Source organism: Euwallacea fornicatus, chromosome 7 (assembly GCF_040115645.1).
Source record: "Euwallacea fornicatus isolate EFF26 chromosome 7, ASM4011564v1, whole genome shotgun sequence".
In the NCBI taxonomy this organism is placed as follows: domain Eukaryota; kingdom Metazoa; phylum Arthropoda; class Insecta; order Coleoptera; family Curculionidae; genus Euwallacea; species Euwallacea fornicatus.
Window position 1 is genome coordinate 2,589,594 of NC_089547.1, and position 13,337 is coordinate 2,602,930.

The window sequence follows — 13,337 nt, forward strand, 5'->3', positions numbered from 1 at the left end:
TTACTCGACATTCGCTGTTACGGTTTAAGTCGGCTATAAGGGTAGATAATCTTAATCTTGTTTAGAATAAAGTTTTAACAAGGTTTTCAGAGACGTTTTGCATTAATTCTGTATTTCGATATCTCGCTCTTCCGGGGGGTCAAAGACAAACCCATGAGAAAACGTCAACCTGCACGTTCAACTCAATGTCGTTAAAATTCATCAGCATCTTTGTTTTTTCCATTTCCTTGCCCGCCAAACCATAAAATCGACTTAAGTTCCCCTAAAGGATTGCAATAAGAGGGTGCAATAACGCACACAATAGGGGTACAAGTATAATACTATTCGCCATTTTTAGTGCTCTTCCTAAAAGGGCAATATTTTTAAACCCCCTCCCTCCAGGGTTATAGACGTAAACGATTGTGTTGGGCTGCAAAACTAACAAACTTTAAGGGATTTGGGGGATTATGACACCCCCAAGTCTCTTAGAGAAGGGGATGTTTTGATATCAAGCCAGTATAAATCGCGGAAATCGGATTATAAGTTTGTTTCGGACGCATATAAATACGTTTCAGCGGAAAGGGATTTACACCATCCTGGCTCCGAGACAAATGCCACGTCATAGCGTCTCAATTTAAAAAAATCTCGTTCTCGAGCAAGCACTACCTTGGAGAATACAAATTCGTCCAATAAAAAGGCAAACGGAATGTTTTTGAAATCTCTCCCAGAAGTACCATAAGGGTAAATTATTGAACAAAATACTTTTCCTAAGTAGGAATGTTGCAACTTCCGAGAAATGCAGGGAGTCGTCTGTAATTCAGGTGCTGCTGCGAAAGCACTTTTGTCGTATTGTTTCGTGTTTGAATAGGAGAATTTCAGAATGTTCTGCACATGGACGACCAAATATGGTAATTAAATACTGAAATTTGGGAAACGAGAAATGTGATCAGGCATTGAAAAAGCGGCCGCACGCTCCGGAGCTTCGACGTCTGCTTACCTCTATCAGGAATTATCTGGATGGGAATGCTCCTGCGGACTTCAAAGCCTGGCAATAGACAAAGACAAGCAGGATATGCTTTGTGTTTTAAATGTGGATGTGGAGAGAGCGGACAGGTTCAGACAATGATCAACGTTTTCCTTAAATAATAAATTTTGAGGCGTGAAACGTGATGCTGCTCAGGACATGATGCATTTTATTTAGAGGCAGTTTCACGGATTGTTTCACACGTTAATGATGCTCTAAAGTCATGTTAAATATATTAGACTTGCAAGGTATGCCTAGAATGGTTGGAACGTCTTTTCACTTTCCATTCACCCTCGAGTCAAATCAAAGAATCTACTTTTTATCCCATGTTGAATAGAGATCCGTGAGTCCTCATTCCTTTGAGCTGCCTTCTTTGACCCTATCACAAGACTCAATCTCCAATAGCGTTTTATCTTAAGTGCCATTTATTTAATCCTTGTGGCTAACTGCGGATAAACTTTTTGCCGAACTCTCAAAGTTTTGGTTACTGGAGAATCTCATACTTCTAACGACTTAAAACTTATTATTAGATTTTATTTTTCGAATATAAGTGGATTTTAGCCCTTTTCTTTTCCAAGATATTTCAATAATTTCTTCCCTAAAATTTCTTCTGGAATTTTTATACGCTTTTGATGCTGCAGCAATGCTGCTCCTGCACATCGCCCTCCAATACTCCGGCACTATGATGTAATTTTCAAAAAACTTTTTACGAGAATCTATGGAGAAAATTTCGAGAATTGGCACCTAATCTTGATCAATAACTAGTAATTTAAGCGAAAAAAAAACAAACAACGTTTAAATAACTCAAACGACGGATTTTTCGGAGAATTTTAATGTAGCCCAGACCACTCTCGAAACGAACATTTTACAGCTTTTACGTAACTTGGTGCAGATCGGATTATTAGGACGTTTTCCAAATTTGGCAATAACCGAGTTGAATACTACGGTCAAATCTGGACATTTCGAGAATTTGAAGGGATTCAGTACGTAGGAACTAAAATGTCGAGAATGTATCGGAAGTAGGTTGCACTAGGATCAATTTTCCTAATTATGATACCAATACTCATGATATCAGCGCTCATGATATCAACGCTCGTTATATTAACGCTCATGATATCAACGATCACGATATTAATTCTGATGAGCATTAGTTCTCATGATATTGATGCTCGTGATATAATATATGAAAATTGCCGTACATTTGAACGTAGTCACAGGATAATACGTTTACTTTGGATTGGTTCCACCTGATTTTTCGACCATTGGAACCTGGCGGCCTTCCTTTGAGAGCTTTTCAAATGCGAGTACAGCAATATTTGACCAATAATTACACCATACAGCATGACAGCCGAATGTGATAAAATTTCATTACAACATTTGCGCAGCGGTCAGCGGTGCTGGAATGGAAACATTAAAGTCCACCGCTTTTATTAAATTTAGTACACGTCCTGCAGTTTGACCATAACTCAAAATACGTTTAATATGTACCGTGACGGCAGGATTTTGCATTCGCCGTATAATTTTTTTATGTCGCCACGCAATCCAAAAATTCGGATTTTAATGAAAATTTAGACTCTATCCCTCGGAACCTTTTGGGAGGAATATTCGGAATTTTACAAATCCCAGAGAGTTTGGGTTAAATGAAAACCTGTGTTAGTTATCGTGCTATAGGCCAATAAAGGCCGCAATCAATTTCGGATACAGCACGCTTTAGACAGGGCCTTTGGGCTTCGTTAACAGCCAAAGTTCTGAAGTGAAATACCTGAAGGAAACCACCCGGGCTTAAGGGAGACTTTAGTGAATTTTCGTAGATTTTTTAGTTTTTGCTTGGGATGACCGTTTCACCCATAAAGGGGGAATAAGTCTTGCGTCTGCGAGAGGCTGACTAAGTATAACCGAAAACGTCTGAGAAAAATAATAAGAAAAACCGTTTAATAATGCCTTAGAAATCCCTTTTGGGCAGCGGTCAGTAAAGAAGGCTTTGATTTGCGCTACTACAGTAGTAAACTTAGAGGGGCAGGGATTTCTGCGGATTTTGGATAAAAGGAGGGATTAGGAAGGGCGCTGCCCTTCAACATTGGATTTACTTTGAATCCGGCCTCCCAGTGCCTCACACAAAACCATCCAAATTTAATTACTACTTTAAAGTTTAAGAAGATGTTTGCAGACACGTATTGGCCATAAAGTTTAACCAAACACATTGTAAGCGCGTAATTCGCAATACCGTAATGGTGGTATATCAGACGGCATTTGTGTGCATAGTTCGTCTAGTCCGTGGCTCATCTTTAACCGTAAAACCAATATCTTGGGGCAGTTTATACAACATGTTCGATCTACATGGCTACTTTACGCAGATTAATTTTCCTTTATCGTTTACCCATATCGGACAGCACCATTATTTGAAGCGGGTTTGAGAATGCATTATGCATGAGTCAAGTTTGACCCAAGTTAAAGTCATGGAGTGTTAGAGGCGCTAGCTTTGCTCTATAGTATGACTTCTCCTAATATAGGATTATTGCCTTAAACTTCCCTCCTCCGCTGTCTATGTTTCGGTCGGTCGGGGAATCTTCATTTATTTTTTCCTTTTCAACCTTTCACTTTCTTGCTATTTTTTAAGATTTTTTACCAGTCTTCTTTTGCTATTTCATGCTGGTCCTACCTCAGGGCAGAGAACAGTTCCACATCAGCGTTACGGGATTTAGGGAAATTTCCACTTTTTCCAACCACGTTACCTGCATCCTTCTTCTACAATCTGATTAATGAATTAAAGGTTTGCGGATGAGATAAATCCCTTCACGTGTTTTCAGTTCATATTTTTTTCGGTAATTTTCTCTGTGGCATCATAAAATTTTATCGGCCCCGATTTCCCTCGTGTGTTCTTGCTGGCTTGTATATTTTTTACGTACTTTTATTTTATGCTTCCCTCAACACCTTTAGGGTGATTGGCGGATGCAATAAATTTTAAGACCAAATTAAGTCAAGGAGTCGACGATGAAAAAGAAGGCCAACGGCGGCAAATCAATATGTCGCAATGGATCGAAACAGGCATCAAAGACTCGTGTGCAGTTTGGATCGCCACTTGGAGAATATAATGGAATATCTCTAACGCGTGTTTTTTGTCTTTCATCCAGCTTTTAAGCGCTTCCACGGCTTGCACGGAAGGACTTTCTTCCATCTTGGCCTTGAAAATAATTATTTGCAATACAGCTAAAACGTTTTTCGGCGGTGTCGATTATACGTCTCCCCCGTCCCTCTCATGAATATACATCAATCCTCATTTTCCTGAGCGAGAAGTCGTAAAAACGCCGATAATGCTTTAAAAATGCGAGTTTTGAAGACGATCCCCCCATTTAATTGTGTATATATTAAGCAGGGAAAAAGTTTGACGGTAATGGCTTTCTGGTTTTTACGAGGTTGACTTTAAAATGTGGAAGATATTAGGTTTCACAAGTGGATTCCTTTTCGAAAAAACTATTAAAACTTCGACTCTGATTGCAGAGACTGTTTGTTTTATTGCGGGATTCATATCGTACGAATTAGAATTTTATCTTATCTAAATGTTGACACTGGAAAATATGCTTCGACGCGGTTGTGACCATCGCAAATAAAACTTTCGCAAATCCCTTTAAATGTATTCTTCAAACTGTAAATGTAAACGGCCGCTTGCGCCGGCAAATAACGCGGCCAAACCGATTTTATCATCAATATTGACTCTAACTTTAGAATTACTTTCATTTGAAGTTTTTCCGTTTATTTCCCGAAAAAAACCCGCCCGCATGTTCTGGAATTACCTTGTTCACCGGGAATAAGGGAATCGATTTTAAATTAAAACTTTCTGTCGAGCCGAGTATAAATGGTGGTGGAATTGAAATAAACCAGGATTTTTCCTAGCTTTCGGTTTGTATTGTGCTTATTATGCAGTTGCTCATAATGCACTAAGAGGATTTCCAGCGTTATAAAAACTCTGCGAGGGACAAGAAGTAGTGAACCTAACTCCATAATCACCCTCTTGAGTGGGGTCCCCTCTAAACCGGCATTAGAGCATATTTACATTTGAACAAAGGGAAATATTCAGACGCTCTGGAATTACCTGGAAGCGTCTTTTAGATTTGCAGAGCGGCAGCGGTTTCTTTTAATTAAAGCCCTCAACTGGTTTGCATAAATCATTAGAAACGTTAGTTTGGTGTTGTATTACGAAGAGGCCTCATGAATTTTTATGAATTTTTCCTATTGACGCCGTCACGCGCACTTAATGAAATATTCTTAATTGCCTTAAGCTCTTGATTAAAAGGTTTTAATATCGAGGGTTTATTTAAAATTCTTCAGCTCTCGCCGGTAATTGTATTCACGGGCTACTTGTGCCTCTCTGGGGGTTTTCGTAAATTTGAAACACCGAGAACCAGGAATGGCATTAATATTTCAGCTAACAAGCGGGCATAAATCACCAGAGACGTCAGAATTCTTATTCGAAGGAAATGTTTCACGTAATGCACCCGTGGAGAGTTAGTGCAGTTCTTCATCAAGAAACTTGCGTCTCAACTGCCTTGAGACGGTTCAAAAAGCTTAGAATTAGCCTTTCTTTTCTTAAAAACTTCATGAGACTTAAAAAAAAAACAAAAAAGCTCGATAAAAGTTTCACTCTCAGATACCTCCGTGGACGGAACTCTTTCAAAATTCTCGAAAAGTTCAGCCGTCAGTCTTTGAAATCCTTCGTGCTCAGATCCGAACAAATTACTTCAAAAATGCAGATTGTCAGATTGATCTCAAGCATCGGATTCGGAATTAGCGAAAAATGACTACGTTTATTTCGTGGAACATCAACCCGATTAATGAAGCGGATTAAATTGTCAACTATTGAATCACTTTAAACTCGTATTTGTTTTGTTGAGATTTGCGAAGCGGCTTTGACGATCCGAAGGGATGAAGAGAAGACAGAGATGGAAATGAAAATGGAAAAGAAATTTGAGTTTCGTAGCGACAGATTATTGATTGTAATAGTGTTGCGTAGCTATCTCCGTAAAGCCGGAGGTGACTTTTTGTCATTGACGACTTTCGTTTCATAAAAATCTAACACGGCGGAAACGATATTGCTGACTTTAAAATAAAAACTGAAATACCCCAATAGAACCGTCGAATCTGAAACACCCTGTTCGTGACGAGAAAACGACAAAAAGAGCTACCAATATATTTACCAAAACACCGATTAGATTCCTCGAGTTCCCACCTGAGGACTTCGGTGTGTCCACCAACCGAGCCACAAAAAATCTCTCGTTTCTTGAGATCTTTAGGAATCCCTCCTGATTACCAAATGAAATTTTGTACCTCTAACGTATCTTGCAGAACCGAACCCACCTTCCTGGGGCTGCTTTAAAGGTCGTTGTTGCACAACTCAACGTAATTGTTCCAACAACACTGGAAGTGATAAGGTCGGCTGATAACTCCCACATTCGGCCAGTATAATATATTAATGTGCAAATCACTTCCAACTTACCATAATAGCGTGGATATTGCGTGTTAAATTCATATAAAAAACTGCCTTCCCTTATCATGCCTTTTATACCATTCTCCGCAATTAGAGCTTGTAGATGCGTATCGTGCCAAGTTTAATCTTTGTAGTTTGTTTCGAGTAAGATTTACATCCTGTTAAAACGTTTGTTTGGGCTTTTAATGAAAAATGCAGTCCCATCACGAAGTTCTTGAACAATCAGCATTAAATCTCAATTCGCCACTCGCAAAACGCGCTAAATCAACACTTAAACACGTCCGGAACATCTTTATCTGCGCAGCTGACGCCAACTTCACTTTTTGCTCTCCCAACTTTCAGCGGTAACTTTAAAGCACCTGAACATTAACACAAACACTGTGTTCACACATAATTACCGAGGGAGAGAGAGATGAAATGAGGGCAAAGTTACAACTTTCCCTGGATGACTTTCCATTCAAGGCCAGGACTAGCTCAGATGCACAATTTGGAACTGTGTGACTCACACTCGTGTTTCACTACTATAGTTGATAATAGCGACCTGTCAGTGAACTGTAACTGCCGAATTTCAATAAGTATTTTTCACCAGAGAGCTTCGCTTGATTATTTCAAGTGATGATAATAAGTGGTGTGTCATATAGACTAGAGTTATGAGCTTAGGTGCGAATTTGTTCGACACCGGTTCTGTTGGGAAGATTCCACCTTCGCAAAGCTAAACTAACGTGCTTAATCCTCTAGTTTGAAAAGTGGGCGGTAAGATATAAGTGGCTGGAGTTTTGCCCCTAATGGTGGTAGTTCGAGAGTTTGCTCGTAATGAGGTGGAAATTAGTATTGACTTTGTTTAAATTAGGTTTAGTTTGAGAGTTCGAGGCATCTTAACGTGTCTATTTAGACAATTAGAGTAATTTAGATAACTCCATCGGAAAGTTCGACGAATGGCAAACAGATGCATGTCAATCCCGTCTAGGAGTATTGGAAATTAATTTGCCAACTAATGAGTTTGAACATGTTGGCAATTCACACACTTAGAAATAATTCTAAGTTTCCATCCGAAACATTAACTAGAATGAATAGAAGTGAGCTAACAAGAGTATGGTTCCGGTCTTTGACGGAATAATGGGGACAATAAAGGAGGCAGAAAATTTCTCTTTCAGGATTATTCTGCGACATACTTAAAGACCCTCTTTCTAACGAACTTACTCAAAAGGGCATTGCTCTGCCGAGCATAAATCCTCTTGATTTTGTGTCTATAAGAACACAGCAAAAGATCCTTGAAAGAGACGAATTCTTAGTTAGTTGTGTAACTAGGTTTAGACGAATAGAAATCTCGACGTAATTATCAATATTGCTGTATTGGGAAGTATTCGACTCTTCAATTGACCCAAGTTTTAACACTTAATCACAGTCGGAGCAAGAGCTGCTTATATAGTTACTATGCTCCTCTTCAGTTTTGGTGGAGCCTGATCGCAAGAACAAGTAAAGATTGCAACTTGATGAAGTTACGAATCTTCAGTAATTTCCGAGTAAAGAAAAAAAAATTTGCCATCAATCGAATATCCATTTGGTTTTCGGACACTGGTTTCTTCTCAGAAATGACTGGATCTATAGCTATTCTTGGTAAACTAAGCTTTCTAAAGCCCATATTACATACAATTACACCAAAGAAGTTCCCAACAATTCCGACCTAAACGGTGGGGACGTAAATGTTTTATGGTGAGGAGTTATTCAAAACTCGCGTGTTTTACTTGGTCTGGACGAAGACTTATTTGTAAATAAGTGAGCACAATTCCACTCACAAGCATTGTTGAACGACAAACTGCAGGGAAATCATCAAAAATTTATCACGGCGGTCGTCACGGAAGTATAACTATGAAATTTAAATAATCAGACAATGTTTTACCTTCTTGTTGTCTCTGAATTTTAACCATCCAGAAATGACGGTTTGATCTGGCAGTCCTGGAACTTCTGTGGCCAACTCCTTGTCATCAAATTCGCCATCAGAATCCGAAAGAAATTCGATATTGTGACTTCTAATACTCCTAGCGGGACTACTACAGCAGGATTCAGTCAGTCTTCTTGTTGGAAGTGGCGAGTTGTAAGCGCTCTCGCACATTTTGATATTGTTCTATCTGGAAAAAGAAATTTCCAGTTACTGTCAGAAACGAAACTGTAAATCGATTCGTGGCTTTAACACCAATAAGGTGGTTTCCACGTCAAGTATCTAGAACAAGGGATAGAGGAGCGCCACTAATATTATTACACAATACCCTCAGGTTATAAAGTGTGAGATAAGGTCGAGATAGAGCAAATTTTCGGCGTTTTAAGTTAACAAGTGTTTCAGCTTGATTGGCGTATGGGGAAGAAAAGATAATTTTATTGCTTTATTGTAACCTAGGGAGACGTGTATATGATAACCGCCCTTGAGAGCGCAATACTCGCGACCTAAATAAAGCAAAGGTCTCTAAATGTGATTTACGAGGGACGGGCCCCCTTCAACGTTAAAAACAGCATTTTTCAGCCTAATCTCCAGGTCTGCTCTATTAACATAATCATCTTTACACTTAATTAAATAAAAAAAAAAGCAGCCTGCAGGGTCCCTTCAGGTAGGTCTTTAAAACTTTTTAAATGGCCATTGGAGCCTCCCCAGTCTTTGAAGCGAAAATTAAATTCTCCTTAATCGTTGGAGTGATGTCTCGAGTCCATGCTGCTGTCTTGAGGCTGCAGAAAAAATTGGATAATTTCGTAAAGGAGTTTTGTCTAATTAGAATAATTGATATTCGATTACATCCCATTAGAAAGGTCTAAGGGGAGAACCTGATGACTTTCATTAATGTATTTTATGAAGAGTTGGCGAATCGAAATAAGTGATTTGGAATAATAGAAGTCCCCTAGTCAATTTCCCATTCAGTGAGCAATATTTTCAGTGTAGAAAATGTAAATCGTAAATTCGCATAAAGAATAGCACGTCGAAGCAAAAATAAACGGTAAATGTTGGGGGGAGACGCGTGTTGGTGATTATTGACTTCATCAGGCATAGATGCGTACAAAGTAGCAAACACACACATCATGCCGCGCATGTCTAAAGATGTACGCTCGTGCTGGTGCAGCTTGGAAAGATGGAAGGAAAAAAGAAACCAGAACCGCAAGAGGGCATACCTCGACCTATCGTGAAAATACCAAAAATTTCTCCAGATTTGGGGATCAGTTCAGGATATCCACGGCAGTTTCATCATAGATATCTGCGGTGAAGCAGGCAGCCGGGAACGTTCAACAGTAAAAAAGTTTTTATGCGAATGAACTTACATATAGGAAAAGTCTATGGTAAGCCCGCAAAAGAAATAGAGCGTCCAATAAAAATGGACGGAACGTTTTGGCATCGTGGACCGTATATGCAGTGTCGAATAGCCAAATGGAATAAATTCGATATCTGCATATTTCGACATATGCGAAAAATACCGAAACACGTCAATTTTAGATTCTGAAATTACATTCTGCAACGTAAAAATTTCACCCCCAAATTCGACCCCTTTTGGGTGACAGTGCGACCCCCCAAGTTTTTAAATTGGAAGCATAGGATGGTGGTAGATGAATTGAAAGGTATTTTCATTCTGTAAACAAAATTACTACGGTTTTAAACTTTCCGGCAAAGAATAATGTGTAAAAATGAATTCATTCGATTGACGAAATTCTCCACAAACAAATAAAAACCATAATAGCAGCGACTAATGGCATTTAGTTTTGGATATATGGAATAAAATAACAAAACAAATCAATCTTAATGCATTATCAGATGGTTAAAACGCAAGCCTCGAATTCCTTGGCAGTATCTTAATCGTAAATAAAAGTGTCTTGTAACGTTAATCAACATCTGAGGAGTAACCGATCTAATCGCAAAGATTATTCTTCTTCTTAAGTCAGCTAGAGAGCATTGTCTAGTTTTGTACACCATATTTTTCTCGTATCCTCGTGAAAAGAAGTCTAATGGAGTAAGATCGGGTGATCGCGCTGGCCACTCTAACGGTCCTCGCGTCTCTATCCATCGATTTGGAAAATTTAATCCGAGGTACATAGAGGCTTATTTGTCTTATTATTTTCTTGCGTCGTGAGTAATAAAATGGTAGTAGTTATTAGTTTTTTTTTCTATAGGGAATTGCGTCATCTACATGAGTTTATTTTTTCCTGTTCTTTGTAATGAAGTTTAAAAGTGTAACAATTTTAGATAGAAAATGAAAAACTCTTTTAAATGAGGTATCACAAACCCATAGTTCCAATTTTAAAATTTGGGGGTTGCAACTGTCACCGAAAGGGGATAGAATTTAGGGATGAAATATTTACTTTGCAGGATATAACGTCAGAATCCAAAATTGATATGTTTTGGTATTTTGTTTGCATATGCCAGAATATGCAAATTTGGCTGCATAATGCTGTCCGCAATACCAGAAAATGTCTTGCGCTTCGGTAATGAATTTTAGACATTAAAATACCAACTCCTTAAAGGGCCGAGTTAATTGAGAATATTTTATAAGTCGCTCTTACACCCATAGACGATGTGAGTTTTTCAATTTTCCTTATCATTAAGGAGTAAATTATGAGCGGAAACTCTACTAAGGAAGCAGTTTTCAAGTGAGACTCGAGGCAAATTTTACATTTAACGATGGTGTCATCGACAAATGAAGCCAACAATCTGCAGAAGTGATGTAATTTGAAAAGTAGTTGACATAAATCAGGATGAAGGGTGGGTCCAGGGCAGATCCCTGAGGGACATCGTATTTCAAAGGCAGGATAGAGGACGTAACACAGTCGACACTCACATATTGGGGGCAGTTTCGGAAGTATGATACAAAACATAACACTCATTCCAGGAAATAGCAATACTTGCAAATTCCCCAGCCATCATCAGATTTCGGTTTTTGTAAAATTGAGCTGAAATCTCTGTTCAAATTTGAAATCAGGTACAATAGAAAGAATATGCGTTAATACTTCATAATTACTGACAATGATAAAACTACTAAGACTTTTTGAAAATTAAACTGTTATTGCATGGCTTCCTCGCAAAGCTGTGACGCACTGCTCAGCTTCGCCTAAGGGCTATGAGTTGCACTATCCATTGACTCACAACCCACTCGAGAACCGTAAAGAATATTATTGACATTTTATGGTTTATTCAAGTAGCAATTTTACTAGTTGTAATGTATCGAAATCTAAAGATAGCACTCCCTGAGGGTTGGTGGACACCCCCCAAGCACGACGCAGTACATTACAGGTGTTCCGGTAAACTTCAGACCTAACTATAAATCACATGCATACGTAAGAGGAAATACCTGAAGATGGTTCGAACAAAGATTCCGTAATGCAATATACGGCTGAAGCAATACTGGAAGGGGTGTCCAAAATAATTAATGTGCCAAAGCTCGAGGAATCCACATCTGTTTAAGATAAACGAAGTTCGCAATGTTATCCCGAAAGAAAACCACCTCGCAGGCCATCGTAACAGGAATGACGAGGTTGATTTCCAATCTTAAGTCAATCGCTCACTTGTTAACTTGAAGGAAATGCCACTGTTCAACTTAACGATCTGGAACATTATCCTCATTGAATTCATGAGCTGCGACCAAGACGAATAAACGATCGATATTAGCAGGAGCTAAAATAATCGGTCGAGAGGGGAGGGGGAGTAAAAAATAAATGAATTGAATCTCTTCTCAATTCTGATCAATTAGTATAACGATAATTTTTTATGAAAGTAGAATGCCTGCTTATGAATGAGATCTGAATGTCCTCAGCGCAACAGGAAAAGCGAACATTCGGTCTGCACCAATAGAGGTAAAAAAATGAACATAAATTCAAATAACGAAAAACTACTTATCGGGTAAAATTATGTTAAACCGGTAAATCGAAAACCCGTCACCAATTCCTCATCTAATAAACATGGCCAAAAGCCTTCTTTAGAACGTCGAGGACCGCCCTTATTACGTCGTTTTTTCTCGCTAAAAACCGGAGTTATAAATTTTCGCGACCCTATGACAGGGGGAAGAACATAAAAAATAAATTTTGTATCATAAAAATGGCAATTTCAGTGATAGAGTGTTCACATGCGTGTTTATAAATTGATGCTTTGTGGCTGCTTGTGTGTTTCCTTATACATATAAAATTTGTGCAGCCGGCTGGCTTTAAAAGCCTCGGCAGACGTGGAAAATTGGATCGGAATTTGATCAAGGTGTTAATGTCGTGTTGTGCCACTGAATGGAATATTGAATATGGGTGGAAATATTTATAAGAAAGTCCTTACCTGACTTTTAAGTCGTGCATAATTTAGGAAAACATGACACACGTCCAGTTTTATTTTCCTCAGTGTCGCTCCTGGCCGAAGTCTCTTAGTGGGTCACGGTATATAACGTAAATGTATTTTACCTTACTGCAACCCGTCTCAGATTCTTCCGCGGCCTCACTATCTCAGCCATCACATTCAAAAATTTGCATTTTTATTAAGAGCAGCAGTAGTTCCCGGATTCGTATTAAGCACGTGGAAATGATATAGAGAACCCGGTTATTTGGCCGATATTGCAGCTGGCCTCATTCCAAAAACTAATGTTTCCTTATAAATTGTTGCTCCTGTAGCCTATTCTGAATATATGGTGCTGCAACGAAAGGCCACTTTGAACCAATATAGTACATTATGGTAACATTACCGACAACCGCAGTAGGAAATCCAGTTGAAATAATTGGAAACGAGCAGGGAAATATAATGTATAACATTCATAAACAATTTGGTCGTTGGATCGTTACAAATGGAATTAAATTACAGTATTCATACAGGTGTCAAAATAAATGGCCCGTAATTGATTTATTGGG

The 13,337-nt window shown here is 38.7% G+C and overlaps 2 protein-coding genes across 3 annotated transcripts in view; one reads left to right on the plus strand and one right to left on the minus strand.

The window, feature by feature from the left end:
- Window positions 1-13,337, minus strand: part of LOC136340392 (uncharacterized) — a 254,436-nt gene that overhangs the window by 235,485 nt on the left and 5,614 nt on the right. For both annotated transcript variants that reach the window (XM_066284441.1, XM_066284439.1), the window contains exon 2: window positions 8,386-8,614. In XM_066284441.1, the coding sequence (XP_066140538.1) occupies window positions 8,386-8,598 (213 nt within the window). In that variant the 5' untranslated portion in view covers window positions 8,599-8,614. The remainder of the gene's footprint in view (window positions 1-8,385; window positions 8,615-13,337) is intronic.
- Window positions 1-13,337, plus strand: part of LOC136340018 (substance-K receptor-like) — a 34,885-nt gene that overhangs the window by 4,943 nt on the left and 16,605 nt on the right. The window lies entirely within an intron of this gene.